General features: G+C 47.0%; 4 protein-coding genes across 4 annotated transcripts; all 4 read right to left on the reverse strand.

The window, feature by feature from the left end:
* Positions 1 to 172: 172 nt before the first annotated feature.
* Positions 173 to 1,376, reverse strand: BX661DRAFT_176197 (CDP-alcohol phosphatidyltransferase-domain-containing protein). Its single transcript, XM_051534283.1, has one exon. It carries the CDS (start codon positions 1,056 to 1,058, stop codon positions 249 to 251), a length of 810 nt encoding a protein of 269 aa, XP_051395549.1. The 5' UTR covers positions 1,059 to 1,376; the 3' UTR covers positions 173 to 248.
* Positions 1,096 to 3,140, reverse strand: BX661DRAFT_11504 (major facilitator superfamily domain-containing protein). The gene has a single exon (XM_051532418.1). The coding sequence runs from the start codon at positions 3,004 to 3,006 to the stop codon at positions 1,411 to 1,413; it is 1,596 nt and encodes a 531-aa protein (XP_051395550.1). The 5' UTR covers positions 3,007 to 3,140; the 3' UTR covers positions 1,096 to 1,410.
* A 5,048-nt stretch (positions 3,141 to 8,188) lies between these two features.
* Positions 8,189 to 16,561, reverse strand: BX661DRAFT_176208 (uncharacterized protein). The gene is made up of 4 exons (XM_051534284.1): positions 16,359 to 16,561; positions 15,939 to 16,209; positions 15,695 to 15,809; positions 8,189 to 15,568 (listed from the first exon to the last, which is right to left on the reverse strand). Exons 1-4 carry the CDS (start codon positions 16,406 to 16,408, stop codon positions 8,328 to 8,330), a joined length of 7,677 nt encoding a protein of 2,558 aa, XP_051395551.1. The 5' UTR covers positions 16,409 to 16,561; the 3' UTR covers positions 8,189 to 8,327.
* BX661DRAFT_176209 (uncharacterized protein) lies at positions 16,562 to 17,995 on the reverse strand. The gene has a single exon (XM_051534285.1). It carries the CDS (start codon positions 17,937 to 17,939, stop codon positions 16,695 to 16,697), a length of 1,245 nt encoding a protein of 414 aa, XP_051395552.1. The 5' UTR covers positions 17,940 to 17,995; the 3' UTR covers positions 16,562 to 16,694.
* Between the last annotated feature and the right edge of the window lie 1,372 nt (positions 17,996 to 19,367).

A 19,367-nucleotide genomic window follows, 5' to 3' on the forward strand; every position in this document is an offset into this window, starting at 1 on the left:
CTCTGTTTCTTTGGCTCTTTGGCTCTTTGGCTCTTTGGTTCTTTGGCTCTTTGGCACTTTGGTTCTTTGGCTCTTTGGTTCTTTGGCTCTTTGGTTCTTTGGTTCTTTGGCTCTTTGGTTATTTGCTTCGTTACTTCGTCGCTTCGTCACTTCGTCGCTTCGTCGCTTCGTCACTTCGTCGCTTCGTCGCTTCGTCGCCTCGTCGCCTCGTCGCCTCGTTGCTTCTTTATTTCTTTTTCTTTATTTCTTTATTTCTTTTTAATGGGCCCAGGCAACACATGCGGCTTCGGCATGCGCTTGGCCAGCTCGGCCTTGGTCAGCCTGTGCACGGCGTCTCTGGAGAAAAGATACCCGACGCCCGACGCCACCGTTGTCGCGCCGGTCGCCCACTGCAGAGCAGCCAGCGGCATGCACTCTGCGGCGGCAACCCCGCACACCGGTGCCGCCAGGGATGCTGCGACAAGCGCCAGCTGCAGCGCCGTGTTCCACTTGCTCACCAGCGTCGGCCGCACCTCCACGGACAAAACGCTCAAGTCAAAGTACCTCCGCGCCGTCCGAGGCTCGGGCAAAGTCGCCCACCGAACCACCAACGCCGCCAGCGACAACGCCAGGTCGCGTCCAATGATAACCCCTGCCAATAGCCCCGGCATCAACCCATTGAAGCTCAGAGCAAGCGTCAATGTGGTCATGAGTATTTTGTCTGCTGCCGGATCGAGGATGGACCCGACAAAGGACTGCATGTTGTATTTGCGCGCTATGTATCCGTCCAAGGCATCTGTGAGCCCGAAAACTATACAGCCGCTGAGCGCCCATTCGTACTGCCCCTGGACTATCAAGTAGCCGATGTATGGCGATGATACGATGCGTGCCATTGTGAGTGCGTTGGGGATCGTGAGGATTTTTTCCCGATGGTCTGCGTCTGTGTCTGCCTGTTGCTGCTGCCGTTCTTGCGGCTGCTGCTGCTGCTGCTGCTGCTGCTTTTGTGTGCTGAGCTGTCGGTAGATCGACGGGATGTATTGGCTGTGTGGTTGCAGCAGGGCTGTGCGTAGCCGATACATGTGTTTCGGTGTGAATGTCCGCGAGTGCCTAAAAATACAAAGTGCTTTGAATTGAATTGAATTGAATTAAATCAACTTTAGCATGGTTAAATGCTTCATGAAATTAAAAGTCTCATTCTGCTTTCTATTATCTCCCCTACTTACGTTGAGACGACGCTGTTTGGCCGAAACAGTCCTCTACCAACCAAACCAACTATTGACATTGTGGATTTAATGTAATGTAATGTAATAATGAATGTAATAAAAAAGGTGTATAAAATAAAATAAAATAAAATAAAAAAGATAAATCCAGTGCCAACAAAAGATAAAAAAAAAAAATTCCAGAACTGAAAAAACAAATAATTTTTTTTTCTTACTCAGCCAGACGGAAAGGCACATATCTTGCGCGATCATACTCCTCAGCCTCCCACACCCTCCGATTCTCCCTTCTCCTCCTTGCCCTCCTTCCTGCCAACACCACAGCAGCAACCCACCCGCAAGCAGCAACCAATGTCGACAGCAAAAACGCACTGCGATAGCAAACGCCCCCAGGACACTTCGACAAATCCTGATCGGGCAAATTGCGATCATAAACGAACCCGAAAAACGCGCCCAACCCCTGTCCGCTAAACCCAATAAACAAACTAGTCATTCCCCAGTTTGATCCGAAATGTCTCGTCCCAAACCACACGCTGACAAGCAACGGGACAAATCCAAAAATAAACCCATAACTCACTCCCGTCAATACACTCCCCACCAGCAACACCTCCAAGTTACGCGCGTTCAAAATAACCAGCTGAGAAATAACCGTTGACGAAACCACCCCGACGAGAATCCCTGACCGAGGCACATGCCAAATGCGCTTACACAGATCAGTGATGATTCCAATTGACAGCCGACCAATAAAGCTTCCCATGCTGATTGCCCCCACGTGCCGGTTGATCAGCCGCTGCGCCGTGCTAGCATCCGGGTGCGCTACGGATGAGTGGTAGAGCGTTGTGACGATGGTGCCGACATTGTTGTTGTAGAATACTCCGACACCAGCGCAGAAAAACAGAACCAATGCGAGCAGCTGCGCTTCGTGGTCGCCTATATATGATTTGCCGCCAAGATCACGCGCTGTGTCATAGTCCACCGCGCCTGGACCACCACCCGCATTGGCAGCAATGGCAGGGGCGGAATCTGTGGCAGAGTTTGCACCAGCATCCGTAGCTGAATTCGCTCCAGCGCTGTATCCGGGCTGCGCCTGTCCGACCAACCCACTCTCCTCATCCATGCTCTCCTCCAGAATGCTATCCGCGCTACCATCAGCAATAAACCCATGTGGGATATCCCTCCGATACCTGCTCGGCCCAAACCCAACAACCGACAAGCTAACCGCCGCCAACAACGAAGTGACCAATCCCAGCATCGCCAAAAACTTCAAAAACCCAAAAACATCCGGCGGGCCACCATTGGACCCAGCAAAAAACCACGAATTAACATGCGACAAAACAAACGGAGACAGCCCGAAAAACGCAACACACAGGGACACAGCCGCGCCCCTATTCTCTTTAAAATTCCGCGTAGTCACCGTAATGGCGCTCATATTAACCGCCTGGCAAGAAACCCCGACCAAAACCATATACCCAGCCAACCCGACCCACCCAGGAAACGCCAAATCCCCCGAGTACGTGTACGCCAGTGCGGAAAATGCCGAAAACGAACCTACCGCTGCAAATGCGCAGAGGATGCGTGGGCCGAGGGTGTCCGCTAGCCACCCAAAGAGCGGCCCGGAGAGGAGGAGCCCATAGTTGGCTGAGATTGCGACGAGGTTGCTTTGCGTACTGCTCAGGTGGAGTTGTCGGGAGAGTGCTGGCCCGTAGGTCGAGAAGAGGTAGACTGTGCCAGCTGTGGTGGTTGCTAGACACGCACCGAGCATGGACACGGACCGCTGCCAGTGTCGCTCACTGCGGGTTGTTGTCGCCATTGGTTTAAAGCTGTTTGAAATTAATTGGTTTGGATTGGGTTTTTGGTGGAAACTTTATTGTTTAATGTGTGGAAAAGTACAATAATATAAATATATGGACGAATTCGAATGAAAATAGTAAAGACAAAAGTAAAAAAAAAAGAAAGAAAAAAGAAAACGCCATGAGAATGTCGTGATATAGTGCGTGGGTGGCAATCGGAGCACATTAACTTTTAAAAGTCACATGTGCTGTGCAAAAACAAACATGTCTACTAAAAGAAATTCAGTTTTCTATTCTTGTTGTAATTGAAGCTGTCACTACTATAACGAAATAGTCACATGTTTTTATTTAAAAAAATTAATAAAATTAATAAAAAAAGTAGACATATAAATCCTTTTAAAACAAAAGGTTTGGAATCCATACAAAAAATGTAATGTCCGCCGTTTACACCGTATTACTAGACTCCTTTGACAAATTTATAGCAAAGTCCACTGTTTTTATAAAAACCAAAGTTAAATCTGTCGCGTACAACTTTAGCAAGTTTTTCATAATAATGGTAAACCTGAGAATTTTGCAAATGAACTATCGTCATTTCCAGACTCATACCATGTTTGTAAAATTCATACCGACAGCTATCATCAAACGCCTCGAACCTTTTTGGATCAAGATACCCAGCCACCATTTGAATCTGTCTCAATTTCTGCTCTGCCAAACCCTCCTCTTTGGTGTAAAGTCCATATTTCTTGGATACTGCGAAATCCCTTGCTCTATATAAATACAAAATGACTGGAGGGCGTAATCCATTGTTATTTCTTATATATTGAATTCCGTAGGCTGCTAGAGGTGAAATATACAGATCAACAGGCTATTGCATAAAAAAATAAAAAAAAATAAAAATGGGTTTTTGGAAAATTATGTGATTTAGTTGCATTGAGAAATAAATTCGACATAGAAGTGGTACATTGCTAATAAAAATAATGTATATTTACCTTTGGAATATGAATATGTTCGTAAGCAATCCAGACTGAAAGCGCCATTATAGTTAACGTTGTTTTTGTTTGTGTATATTTGTACGTGCGTGCGTGAATGTGAAGGGAGAGATAACTTCAACCAAGTAATGTATTTGCAAACAAAATTGTCATGAAGAAAAATATTCTGAAAAAAATATGCCAGACACTCATTTTATATACTTCTCCCGTTTCATTTTACTATATGTTACTATACTACATTTACAACAACAACAAATTTATTTACTTTAATTCAACCACCCCTGATGTATTTTAACGCATGCCTCATAAAAAAATCAACAGTACCATGACTTTGAAAATAAGCCAAAGGTACTAGACCGATATTTACTCTTAGTCATAGTTGATGTTGAAATAAATGACACAACAACATTTCCTCATTTATTCCAAATAATTGTTGAAAATATTATACAAAAAATTGTTGCAAATAATTATATAAAACCAATTTTTTTGTTTGCAACCGAGACTTGAGAACGCACGGGAAACAAAAGTTATTTTTAAAATAAATAATTTATTTTCAAATGGACAGGAGGGCTGACTGTGAGATACACATGATAAAATAAAGGATTATTACAGCTCCAAGCAGCCCTATTTTTTTCTCTCTCTCTCTCTTTTTATTTTTAAGGCAACATAAAATATAGTCGACTCTATATATTACTTTTTTTTTAAAAAAAAAAAGTGCTGACTGCACGTACAATTGCAAGAATATTTAAACATCAGCAGTTTACATCAAAGGAATATTCAACAACAAAAATTGCAATCATTGATTTAATGCACGCGTTATTATTTTTCTACACGTAATAGCTTTAGGAGTTCTAAAAAATTTTAATAGTTGGGAAGGCAAAAGCTAAATATTTTTTTGTGGAGGTACACAAGCACGCATTTTTTGCAAAATTATTTTTCCAATGTATCAAGTTGAGCCTGTTTAACATGATGTCACTACTCAATTTATTAGTGGAAATATCCTTTTTAACGCAAGAAAAAGTGCGATATTAAAAGCAACAATATGCACCAACATAAATAGCAAAGGCTGCTCCCTTTATATTTTTTTTAGTTTTTCCCCACTATAACCACTGACTTTTCAATTATATCACAAATCATTTAATTGTGTTTAATTTAGTATATTAATTTCATAATTAAAAGCAAAATAGCATCGTAATTTTTGATAACCAACGCAAATAAAAGTTAAATCCGGGCACTTTATATTCCCAGCAATGGGGCCTGGGTTTCACTATTGTTATCTTGTTCAAACTGAAGATTGTACTGCTTCTTGCACCATTCATACTGTCTATATACAATTTTGTCTACAAAAATTGGTGCTTGATTTGCGCCCCTGCCTTATAGGTTCTTAAACAAAGTTGTGTACCAATCATATGTCAATTCCTTTTAGCGGCGCCTTATATTTAAAACCAACTTCTTGTCTTGGTAGTGGGCGTCGACACGCTTCTTGAGTTATTTAAATATAATATCTGTCAGATACCCAATGCCATGTTAGAAATATATATATTGAACAAAATGAACTAAAAGAAAGCTAAGGGATGAACAGCCTCCACTGTTTATATTCATTAGTACTTATGTGTGCGTATGAATTCCCGCATATCCAAGTAGGGAATTAACTAGCAATTGATTCATTAATCAATCGCCGGAGACAAGCCGTAATTCCTTGTATCACACCCAAGTTCTGAAAAATGCAGCAGCTGCAAGATATTCATTAAGAGTGCACCTGCCAAACGATTGCATTACTTTTAAATTACAAATAAAAATATGTTAATTAATAATCTATAATATTAATAGCAAATAATTAAAAAAAATACTACTCTCAATTAATAATGGCAGCTAGGCACTAAATAAAAATAAAACAATTGCAAATTAAAAATTATTGTTTGCGTTCATCATTCCTCAACATATGTATAATAATTATAATTTTCTTCAACACCCTTATTAAGCGTGTTACATACTAGATTTGCGTTTTCTTTAAAAGGTTTTACACTATTAGGGCTTCTATTTACTAAAATGAGTTCCAACTTTTTATTATTCTTTGACAGCTCATAGTAGCAGAATTTATCAAGAGTACTTTACTTTTTCTTGGCTTTATCCTCAAAATAAAGTCCATATGTCTGGGAATCGATGATACTTTTTATTTTAAACATGTACAACTTAATGGAAGACAACTTTCCCTCATCCAATGCCAATCGCAAATAGTGGGTGGATGGGCCCGCCTCTTCGATCAATTCCAGTTTATCTATCTATACAGCACAATTTAAACAATACAGGTCAGTTTAGTTAAACAACACAAATAGCATTGGGTGCCTTAATGTGGAATAGCGGTACTATAAAACAATTATTACTTGTCTTTAAATTTTTTGCTTTTGAGTTTCTGCCCTTAAAAAACGATACCATGATATATTGAGTGTATTTATTTATTTGTGCGTGCGTGCGTGCAATATTCTTAAAATGTATAACGGTAGGAGGTAAATAATGAGCAAAAAAAATTAAAAAAAAATACATGCCGAGGGATTCCCACATTATATAATTATATATAGCTTATTGTTACGCAGCCCAAAGATATGGAAGTGGATGTCGAGGTTGAGAATCGTGAAACAAGTTTTTATCTGCATGCCAATTGATAGGGTACTAATTGGATTATGCAGGCGTAAATTAGGGAGGCATTACATTGATGTCCAAACATGTTCCCCATTTTGCAATGTACACGCATGAGCGTACACGCATGAAAACCACAAAATTGACTTGCCAAGATACCGGTCTGCTCGCAGAATAACCAGTTCTCGCCAACAGAGTGCACAGTTGGCAATGTGCACAACAAAGGCGACAAGGCACATATATAAGATGAGGCCGGCCCTAGTAATATTTTAGAAACATTAGTAATAAACCCTTTTATAAATTCAACCCCATTTTCTAACACTAGCTAACTAGTGCTCTTCACACCCCCCTCTTATTATAATATTGTTAGCAGAAAAATAATTGAGGATGACTACAGCGCCAAATACTGCAGCCACCTTTCCAATAAAAATGTATTATACCTGTAAATGTGATTTTGCTGCCAATTATCTTTACTGTAAAATATAATTGTCCAAAATTGAGCCAGCAGTGCACATATGACAGTTGAGAAAATTCCAACGTCGCATATGTTAATACCTAATAATACAGCACGTTGTGTTTTTTTAGCTTTTATTACTTTCTATAACACAATTTGAATATGAGTGGCCTGCCACTGTGGGCAAACAAATACTGGATTTTCAACAAGCATCCATATGTGTCTCAGCTATTTAATGGCAGCATTATTTATTGGTACTTGAACATTATTTCTTATATTTGTTCGTTTCTTTATTATAAAAGTACGGATAAATACATATTGAAAATAATAACTAAAGTAGCCAAAAAAGATATTTCAATAAAAAAGTCTGCGTTTTGCTCAGACCACCATCGGTAAATCTAGTGGCTGATCACAATAGTGGATGCATCTTCTATATCCTTTATTTAATAGCGTGCATACTTTTAATGCACAATCCTTATATGTCTGCAAATTCTCTGTGTCAATACTACCAGGCGCCACCTTGAGCTTTAGCTTTTTTGATCCCTTTTCCTTGAATATGACAAAGTGACAAAATAACTTTTGATAGTCTAATTGTTCGCCGTCCTGAATTCTTAGCGTCTTCGATGCACTGGGATCATTTGGCTGTAATATGTACAGGCTACGGTTATTCAAAACTCCCGATCTCACAAATCGATTTGCTCTCTTTGCGTTTCTTTCTAACTTGATATCAATCTATACCAGATTATAATATAAGCACAGCCCAGAAATTTATTAACTTAAATCAATAAAGCGATATAGAGACGTGCCTTTTCATCATATACTTACCGTCGGAACGCTGTCGTCGCTGTATACTGTTTGAGCCATGCGGTTTTCTGATTTAATACTATCTGACATAATAAATAAAAATACAATAAAAATGACAACTGGAAATAAAAGAAAAATGGATAAAATGAAAGAGAAAGCGAGACAGGGCAAGGCAGGGCAACTTGTATGTTCACTCACTATTGAGCGCTTTTCTTTTTTACAAAACCTTTCTTTTTGTATACAAAGGTTGGAATAAAAAATTGAGGAAAGTAGCTTGGAAAAGCACTTATTTCTAAACGTAAAATAAAGCCAAGGAAAAGATATCATAAATGGATTATACAAAGCGAAATAACGCTTTGTAAATGCCAATTTTTTTACATTATAGATATTTTAATTGAAAAATAAGAGCAAAAGCAAATGCCACCGCAACCAGGACTCACACAAGACACACGTCAGTCTAGGTGTATGCCGACCATCCAATATACATCTGGAAAAGGCGCTCGGGGCTTGTAGCCTCACGGATGAGTGCATCGACATGGCCCTCAACAGAGAGTGGGGTCATAGACTGGTGAGTGCCCTGCAGCTTGCGGCTAATTATAGCCAGGCTTCTTGTGGCCTCCGCATTGGGTTGCTGAAGGCCGCTCTCCTTGTTGGCAGCCACTGTGCGGCTTGCCCGGGTCACAGGTTTGCTCCACTCAACTAGCGGGTCGTGAAGAAAGGCCTCGAGCACAGACATCAGTGAGTCTCGGTTCTCGCGCAGCAGACTTAGCGTCATCTCGCACGTCTTTCTGAACATGCCCTCGTAGCCAGTGACCCCCATCGCATCGACCATGTTGTGAGTCAAACGGAAGGGCACCCTCTCGGGCTTGTCAAGCTTCAGTCCCTTTTCGAACAAGCAGTTAAAATCGACATGCACTACACCGCCAGTGCTCTCGTCAATCAAAATATTCTCGCAATGACGGTCACCCAAACCAAGGATGTACCCGACCATGGACATGACAGCCGCGCTCCGAGTAAAGTTGGTTCGGCTGGCCAGCCAGCAGAGTGGGTTGGGGAATGATTGCAAGTACCACTCATGCATGACCGATGGGAACAGCGGCAGCAGCTTTTTGGTGAATGTCTCTGCAAACGGAGACGTGGTACTAGGGGTGCGCAGAATCTCCTTGATACGCTCAGTACCCACGACCACATTGTGAGCCTTGTACAGCTTGCTCAGAATTTGACGAATACCGATGGTCGGAGAGATCCACTGAATCAGCCCACACTCCTCGTTCAGCGGGACTACAGCGTATGTGCGAATATGGAGCCCACGCTTGTGCGTCTCTGTGCCAGCACTCAAAAGCTTGTTAATCATCGAGTTGAACTCCATTAGCCGCGAGTCCTTGCGAAGGTCGTCCTTGGGCTTGCACAAAAAGCTGTACCTCTTGCCATTGCTGCCGATTATAGTGATTTTCTTGGGCCTCTGGAGCGACAGCATAACTTCGATTTCGTTCGCAAAGCTACTAATGGTTGGCAGATCACCTGAGAACGGCTGGTGTATCATGGTGTGCTGCGAGCCAGAAAGTGCAGAACCATTCCTCTGGGAGTGCGGCTCCCCGGCAACAACCGAAGAAAGTGCCAACTCAAATTCGGGGTTTCTTGTCACATCGTCTAGGGTCGGCACCATGCTTTGCTGCAGGGGGATAATAATGTCGAGCGACGTATACTTGGCCAACATCGGAAAGTCCTTGGACATCTGCATGACCAGCGAGCTTTGTGGCGTCGGTGTGGCATTGGACAAGTTAAGCAGCAGGTCGGTCAGCTTGGACGCCTGCTCAATCAGCGTGCCGACCTTGTGAGGAGCGCGCCCGCCGCCCGCCATGTCCATGGGACCGGGAATGGTCTTTGCCATTTCCAAAATCATGTGGCAGCGCTGCGCGCGCACCGCGAACGTCGACCGCTGAACGCCCATCAGCTGCCACAGCGTTTGCTGTGGGAACATCTCTAGCAGCTGAAGGATAATCCTCTGTAGGTGCTTGAACACGTCCATGTTGTCGTGGCAGATCCGCGAGACCAGTTGTGATAGAACAATCAAGAAGTTGTGTGTGGGCAGTCGGTTCGTCATATTAGTGATTAGCGAGTCGATCTGCTTGGCGATGACGCCTGCAGTCATCCGCTTGGGGTCGGGCTTTTCGGGAATGGGGCCCGATGTGTTGCTAAACTCGAACCAGACAGTCAGCAGCCGTGGGAGCGCCTGGAACAAGAAACGCGAGCTACACAGGATCGAGCGACAATAGTAGCGAAGCAGGCACAGCTGCAGCATCAGTCGCTTCTTCTCGTGGTTCTCTGTCTCTTTCTCCTTCAACACCCGCGTCATCATCCTACTGTCCATCGCAGAAAACAGCACGTCATTCAGACGGCCCATCGCGTAGAACGCCTTGGCGCTATCGTGGATATTGATTATCTGCTCGTAGCGGCCCACCAGGACCGACGGCGGGGCCGAGTTGGTCGCCGTCTGCCAACTGAGTAGCGGCATCATTGCCTTGACAAACGCATTCTCGACATCGGTCAACAGCTCGCCCTCTTTCTTTCTAGTTGGGCCAGACGACAGCGGAATCGTGCTCCTGACAGTGGGAGTGTCTAAGATAGACGCCGTAAGGCTCGGCAGCTTGAGCTGCTCATTCAAGCTGTTGGTGACGTGAATGAGGGATGACATGGCGTCCGCCGTGTGCCCCTCGTCCCAAAGGATCCGCGCGTGCTCAGTCTGGATCAGCGCCCGGAGCGCCGGCGTGGCGGAGCATGTCAGATCGGCATGCACCAAAATCCCCATCGATGTAGCACGGAATCCGGCCATCCGCGCTAGCTGCGCTGCCTGCAGATTCGTGCACACTTTTTGGCGCATCGTCATCTCCGCGCACGCGCAGCCGCTGGTTCCACCAGAGCGCAAACAATGCCCATGGTTGCCACCAGCCTCCATGCGGCTCAGCAGTATGTCGTAGAGCCGCGAATGCAGCATCAAAATGGGCTCCTGCACCGAATATGCCTCGGGCAGGCACAGCACACGCCTCCGCCACTGTTCAAACAGGTCGCCCAGCTTCTCTGAGTACTCTTCGCAGTCGCAGTTGTAGCTATCCATGCCCCCCAGATGGCTAGTCATTATTGCAATATCGCCGAGCATATGTGCGTACACCTCGCTCGGCGCCTTGCTGGCCGACGTGGCGACCTGCGAGCTGCCGAGCACCGATGAGCGCAGCGCTGCAGTGTGGGCGACGCCATGCCCGATAGAAGCCAGCGCCAGGTTGGCCAGCTTGGCAAATGGGCCACGCAGAATGCCCCTCCCATTGTCCTGGCCCAGCACAAACGCCCGCAGTGGCAGCGGCAATTTCAAATTGCACGTAGCGCCGGACCTTTGCTCGCGACTCAGGCGCAGAAGCATAGCGCTGTTGAGGGCGTTGAATTCGGGAAGCGGCTGGTGCGAGCCTGATGACTCGCCTATGGTGCCACTTTGCACAGTGTCCTCGACCCAGTCCCATTTGCCCAGGCGCCAAGCAGCCGCGAAGCAGGCCGAGTTAAGCTGCTGTTCGTCCTCGTTTCGGGGACTCGGGCGGAAAAGCTCCCTAGACGTCGACCACGCGCCCTCCCACTGGCCCATGTTCTGCAAGCAGCTGATCCAGCTCCTCTGGTAATCCTCATTTTCGGGCTGTGCGCGAAGCAGCGACTCGTGGCCGATAAGCGCATGCGACCAATTGCCCTCGATTTCGTACTTGCGGATATCCAGCTTATAGTCAGTCTGCTTGCGACAAAGCGAGACGCCAATTACGCCGTCCACGTCGCCCATGCCAAAGTACAACTCTTGGACCGTCGCCATGACCGAGTCGTCAACGTTGCCAAACAACGTACTGAACTTGCCAAGAGAGTTCTCGCGCAGGGCCAGCTCGGTGTGCAGCATGGCGCGCTCGTACTGGTGGCAGGACATGGCGACCCGTGCGATGGTCTCGTGTGATACCGAGCTTACTAGAGCCAAAAGGGCACGCTCCTCGGCGGTCATATTCACCAACCGCGAGTCCTTTCGAGTGCTGCGCTTGTCTTTGACACGGGCCATCTGCATTACGCGCACATGGCTAGCGAACGTGTCCAGCAAGTCCAGACCAACCTCCTTGCATAGCCGCCACTGGTCTCCGGGCAAAGATATCGATGAGGAATCGAGCGAGAAAACCGCCTTGATTTCGTCAACAATGATGTAGCCTAGCACAGAGTCCTTGGAATCGACGTCCATGGTGTCTTCGTCGTCTTCATCGTCCTCGATAACAATGGGCTTTTCCTTGTCCGCTGACCTTCCTGCCCCCGTGGCTTTACTGCTCGTGTACAAGCAGTACTGGTACGCGATTTGCGGTAGAAGGAACAGCAGCATGTCTGCCGAGCTCTCCTTCATCGCACTCGTGCATACCTTGAACATGCGCGCGGCGGGGCTCAAGTCAGGTAGCGCATTGGTGATATCAACCATCCAGGAGCGCAGCCACGCAATATGGTTGGCAGACCGCGCAATGCATGGCACTCTGGCACTGCGGTCAAACTCTGCGGTTTTCCGGCCGGACGACTGAATCGTGTACTTTGAATTTAAAAGAGGCTTGATAACCTCAACGACATTGGATGGGAGTACGTCCCAGCGCTGCTTCAGCTGCTCGGCATGCGCCCTGTCCCGCAATGTCCGCTTGGCAGTCTCGCGCTTCTTCCGGGCATTTTCTGCCGTCAATAACTCGTTGTCGGCGGATCCGTTGTCAGTGTCATTGAATATGAGCTCCTTGGTGAATCCGACAAATCTCAGTAGCTCCTGAATGCTGTACGCCGCACATGTCTGCACGCTGGGGGATGGCGCCATGGCAAATGCGTGTGCCAGGTAGTCGACAATCAACGTACACACGAATTCAACCTGCTCGTCCTTATCGTGCAGATTGTACAGCGCCGGCTGGTTGTGGCCCACACTCACTGCTGGCCTGGCCATGTCGGAGCCGTCCGAGTGCGACTTGTTTTCCAGCGCGCGACTGTCGACGACCCCGATAACCGCCAGGCAAGCCGCACAGCTGGCGGAGGCCAGTTCTCCAAGCCGATGCGCAGTGTTGGAATGGCTGCACGCAGCTCTGAGTGTCTCTATGACGCTATTGAGGAGTCTAACGTCTGCGGCAACGTTGCTGCGATCCCTGAACCGGCTGCCGTTACTGTTGTCCCTGTGGGAATTGGGGGAGCTGCCCTTTTGGACAAACATCTGCTTCCACGCAATAACCTGCTCATCGTGTTGTTGGAGCATGGTGCACAGCTCTCGGGAAGCGCACAAGACTATTGTTGAGTCCTTGGTTTTGAGCATCTGCGTCAGACTAGACAGTCTCTCGCGAAGGGCTGCGCCCGAAAAGAAGCCCTGCAAGATGGCCCGCGCGCTGGTCAGCAGCGGGTCGTCAGGAATCGGGCACACCCTCTCAATATGCGTATTGATATTATGTTGGTGCCGTGCAACAACAGAGTTGATGGCGCTCGCAGCGCCGCTCCGCACTTCGGCGTCGCTACTAGCAAGAAATGCTGTTATCAGGGGAACCAAGAGCGCATTGACTTGATCCACGGACAGCGACACCTTGGACAGGTTCTTGGCTAGAACCACCCACGAGTGAAACGCTGGTGCGCACAGAGGCCCTTGCAGCGATGGCGTGAGTGACGCAACAATGTTGTTTGTGTGTGGGGTCGACCGCGATCCGAGCAAAGTGACCAGCTCGCCGATTGCGCGCAACGCCTTGTGCTTGGCGCGCGGGCCTTGGCGCGCAGCATCACTGGTGCAGCCATCCGAATCACGCAAAAGCTCGTTCACATACGCCATGACGCCAAGAATATGCTGGGACAGAAAGGCGGCCAGCTCTGCGCTCGCAGCCGATTGCCCCGCTTGTTTTCCAGACTTGGGGCTTTCCGTAGTTGACACGTCTTTCAAGTTACTAACGCTCCGTTGCACAATGGTTGTCACGCCTTGTTGTTCGTCTGATGCTGAGCTGCCGAGAATGCTTTGGACAGTCAGTAGTGCGCTCCGGGCCCGCTTTCGGAGCACGTTGTCCTCCTCGCCCAGAGACAGAACGAGATTGAAAATCAGCTTGACTGAACACGAACGCAGCAGGCTCGGGATGTTCACCTCCACCTCGTCCTGCTTGCCGTCGCTGTCAGACCCAGCCGAAATGAGCCGGACAAAGCGCAGCAGAGCCTGGTGCATAAGCTGGTCGTCCATGAGAAATATCTTGACAAAGACGGCCGGCGCCTGGTTGACGCACAGTACGGGCAGCCGAATCTCTAAAATATCAGCAACGTTTCTCAGTGCCCTTTCATTGCCTGTGGCCACAAGGTGCGGCACCACGATATCCTGGTGTGCAGATAAGAACTGCTGCGGCGTGGTCTTCAGAATGCTCATGCAGTGCACAAAGGGCCGCGGCGACTGCTGGTCCAAGATATTGGCCAGCGTGCACGTGATGCTCCTGGCATGAAGAGCTAGCAGCCGGGCGGGTGAGATTATTTGCTTCTTGGCAACCCGCAGCACCTGTTCCATCGCCACAGCCCGTAGAAATACGTTGTCGCCGCAGTAGTAGCCCATCAGAAACGACATGACCTCGCCCAGGGCGTCGTCATAGAGCTGGCAGGCGCAGCCCAGCCCTCCAGCAGCCAGCTCCAGGGTCTCTTCAACAATGCTGGGGCTGTGGAGCCCCCGCACCAGGCCACGCAGCGTGCCCACAGTCTCCATGCGGTTGGCGCGCTTTATCTGGGATATTTGCTCTGAGTCGCCCGGGTGAGCGCACGAGTACGCCAGGATTGCGTCCACGGCTGCCAGCCTCATTTCACGGTCATTACTCGACAGCCGGCGTATTATACCGCGGCCCAGCGGCGACGCATGCAAACCGATGTCCTCGGCTGCAGCGTGACGAACGAACCGCGACACCCCGCGCACGAACTGCACCGATGTGTCCTCGCGCAGATTTCCGGACGCAATAAACCAATACGGAACCCAGCTGCTAAGCGACACGGCCCTGTGCGGCCTCTTATCTGCTGCTTGCGGTATATCGCTTCCATATTGCAGGTCGCACGCGGAGCATCCGTATATTGAGGCCATGCCGCTGGTATAGCTGACCACAGGCACGGGACCTTCTCCCATACCCCATTTCAAGCATGCAGATACAGCGGCGGACCGCAAATGCAGGCAGCCGGATCGCGCGCAGGCTACGTACCCGATCGAATTACCAACCACTTCAAGAAGCTCATCCGGGTCGCCCACAGTGACACGCGACCCACCAGCAACAGCCGAGAATCCGTCCACGCCGCCAAAACCAGTGCGCAGACAAAAAAGCGGAAACAACGACCACGCAACCAGGCGCAGCGCGGTATCTGAGGTCTGAGATAGGCACCATGAGAATGAAGATGTCGTCCACAAAATGCAGTCATCTGAGTACGCGTTGTCTAACAATACTGTGGCAATTAGTGATGCTGTTGCATTGCGCCGAGATATTGCGCGCATCCGTGGGCCAGCAGAAACGCCCAGAATACTTGGTGCTGCTGTAACCATTGTGTTCGAGGATTCTGCTGTCAAAGCTGCGCTTGCGGCTAAAAATTCTGTTGCCAGTGGCAAGGCCACCAGGGCGAGCCCCCGGGCTGTCTGTTCATGCAAGTCGCCAGTAGCGGCGTCACTGTGGCTGCGTAAATCTATAGAAAAAAAGTACAGAACCCTCTCCCACAGAAAAGTTTGGGCGAAAACGCCAGTAAAATGTAGTCAGCGCACAGTACGAAATTGCTTTCAGATAATGATTTTTAAAGATATGTCACACGTACACTCGGAGTGCCTAGCGATCAGCTCCACCAGGTGCTGATACACGCTGGCAAATGATGCCAGCATCGGTTCCTCGTCGCTACTTCCAATACCACCGCAGCTGCTGTCGAGATCGGCCTACTCGCCAATGCATCAATCAAAAAGAAAAAACAGTTAGTAACCGAATGAATGCGCAATTGTCATCCACATATACGCATGTCTACCTTTATGCATTTTATTGTTTATAAGCTAACCCGAGCAGCTTACCTGTTTGAGCTGTCCAATGAGTTGGCTAACACACTCCAACACGCTGCCATAAACCCCGTTAAACGCCATTTGTGCAGCATCGGTTCCGAATGACTGTAGTTGCCTGAGGCTCTGCACCAGTTGTGCTGCGGTGTCCGTGCGTTGCGACAGGGATCCGCTGCGAGCGCGCTGTAGCAGGTTGGAGATCAGATCGGCACAGCGCGCGTCTTCAGTAGTATGCGTTGCGGCCCACGGCATCAGAGGCATAGACACAGCGTTTCGCAAACGCTTCCTAGTTCGCAGAGCCAAAGTTGGTGACAAAAAAGCAAAAATGAACGAGAATGTAAGTAGAAACAAGCGAGAGAAAAGATCTCACACCAGGGCGTATAAGGACTGCGTACAAGGCGTGGGCTTTATTTTTTGTTGTTTCGGGTGGTTTACCTTTCGGACGACTCCAGGCTGAGGCTAACGTCGCCACCTCGTTTGGCCATATTTATTCCCTCGTTGTTTCGTTGGCGTGTAGAGTGAAACTGGTGTTGGTGTATACAAATTGAACAGTAGAAATAAATGAAATGCAAGAGTAATTACAAGCTGTGGTTTTAAAATTGAAAGGGAGTGAGTAAAATATTCGTTAAATTGCAAACAAAAGAAAAAAGTAGGACGATGAAAATCGTGCAAACTTTTTTTTGGCCGCGATCTCGACGTTTCCCAGAAAGTCAAAAATTGGATATTGAAATACAGCTGCGGACTGAAAAAAATGGCGTTCTTTTTTCTCCTTCAGATACCATTCGAGGGACTTGTTGGCGCTGGGCAGCTAGTAATTGGCGGGAAGGGTACCTGCTTACTGAGCACCGCCATACCATGCTCGTGGGCCAAGTAGCCCTTAATGTATCCCACAAAAATCATGTCAACCAGAATGCACTCGACGCCAGCCACGTCCATCGGCAGACCAGCGGCTGTAAATCCCTGGGCAAAGCGCTCGAACGAAATACGGCTGGGCTTACCGTCAATCAAGTACACTTTGTACAACAGCTGCCTCACGGCAATCTTGTGCACGTGCTCGACAGCCAGAAAGACGCCCAGATCCATTAGTTGCTGCTCCTTCTCAGCCATCAGCGCGGCGAAACGCCCGATATTTCCGGCCTTCGCCGCCTGCGCTATATCACTGTAGAGAGCCTTGATGACCGGGTACCTGCGCAGAATACGCGAGTGTGGCATCCGGCCCTCCATCATCAGCATGGGGGCGAGGTAGATGAGGATCCGGGTCTTGTTGCTGTACGCGCTGCGGTGGCAATGCTCCAAGGCAAATAGTAGATCCTCTTTGGCCGCATGATACTTTTCCGAGCGGAACGACAACATGCCACGGTAGAAGCGGAACGTCACCTGGTCGCTCATTGGAAATGCCTCGAGTGGCGGCAGCTCCGACGCGCGAATGGCGCGGATCATGCTGACGCATAAGTTGTAGGCGTGGAGCCGCAGGTACAGGCCAAACAACAGGTTAGCCATATGGTACGTACCCCATTTGCGCGACTGGTTCAGAACAGGCTCTCTGTCGGTCATGCACATAGAAAACCCCTGGTTGATTGCCCGCGTCGCCTCCTCCATTTTTCCTGTTGGCGCGCCCGCCGCCCTGAGCTGCATATCAGCGCGCAACGCAATTTCGCTCAAATCCTTGCTTATGGCAAACAGCGTGTGTACGCCCCATCGAGTCATTTCAAGGAAGACGCGCAAGAAGGCATTGTAGGATGCCAGTTGGTGGTTGTACGCCGCAAGGAAGTTGCTCTGCCGGTAGCAGGCGGCTGCCTGGAAGTGTGCCAGCGAGACCTCGTCTAATCCAGACTTGGCCTTGCGCTTGTATAGAGCGTCCCAGCTGCCGTCTTCCTCCCACACTTCGTCCAGAATCCTGGCTGTGTATGCGTCGTGGATCCGTATTGAGCGCATCATCTCTTGCGCATTCTTGGTGCCGTTGACGCACCGGAACTTATTGATTCCATTCTCCAGCTTTTTGTAACCCAGCCCCATGTGAAAAATTAAATGAAGTGTTTGAGTATGTGTATGTCTAAATGAGTGGGCGAGTGGCTGATCGCAGTTGATTGGAAAATAAAATGCACGCAAAAATTACTTTGGCTGCTGCTCGCAGGAGTGTATACAATTGGTTTGTGTCACGTGTACTGAATAATACTTGACACAATAACATAACAATGCCATGTTTTTTGCTGAAAATCTGAAAATTATTCGTACAATGATACAGAGTCAACAAAACCTGTTATATGTGAGCTTAATTGGAAATACAGTCGAATTGGACCATGGCAAGTGCAACAGGCCATGGCCAATTAAAAAAACACGATATGGGAAGACTCAATGTGAAGGTTTCCCAGTTTTCTTTTTTAGAAGTTTTAGCCGTACTCGCTTTTTACTTTATACAAGACAAAGACTGTCAAATTCTTGTTTTCATTGTACAATTAATATAAAATTTTTGCACTTGCTTTCCTTATTATTTTCCACACATTTTTACATTTTTTTTACTTATTCTCCTTCCTTTTCCTTTTTTTCCTCTTCTTATTATTCTTTATTTTTAACATACTACTAGTTATTTTAAAAAGTATTATTCACCAAGTGTATACTTCATTTTCATGTCCACCACAAGTAACAACGGCCCCGAACTTATGGCCACAAATGTAAGTTGACCACATACACACAAATCTACACATTTTTCATATTATTTTCCTTTTGTTTGCTTAAACTAATTTTATTTGCATATACTGTATACTATAGGAAATTATAAAAAAAATCAAAGAGCTCAAATTGGATAATCTAGGGCAATTTATTAAAGATATTCAGGGAAAACATGGTTATATTTGCCTGGTTCAAATGAAAGGCGCATTATATTTAGAAAGTTGTTACGACAAAAATGGAAATATACGGACAGATTGGAAAACAAACCCCCTTGCTCTATACGAATGGAAACTAAACAATAAATTGTATGTAATTAAAATGAGCAACGTCTATCCCCGACTAAGGGAGTGTTGTGGATTGATTGAAACAAGGGGTAATAAAGCCTTAAAATTATTTAAAAAATTAAACAATAGCCAATAAACAATATTATTAGTTAGCTTTGGGCATTGCTATGTTTACATTAGTGTCTATTTTTTATATCACCGAATAATTTTTTAATTTTATTATTCTTCATATTTATGGCTGGATTAAAAATAAAGTGCAAAATTCAACCAGCATCTTTATTTATTATTTACAACTGCATGTTGTAGAAAACCCATTTGAAAAATTTAAACAACGCACAAACCCAGCTATTCTAGGATGTTTGTGTGGAATTATGTTTAATAATGTACGGAGAAAACCTGCAAAGCAAATATTTATACTTTGGAGATACATTTTCTTTATTTGAATTTGCCTTGATATATTGATTTAATAAATTATTTTTTACTCATTGGC

The sequence above is a fragment of the Kickxella alabastrina genome, assembly GCF_025024165.1.
Source record: "Kickxella alabastrina strain RSA 675 chromosome Unknown BX661scaffold_1, whole genome shotgun sequence".
In the NCBI taxonomy this organism is placed as follows: domain Eukaryota; kingdom Fungi; phylum Kickxellomycota; class Kickxellomycetes; order Kickxellales; family Kickxellaceae; genus Kickxella; species Kickxella alabastrina.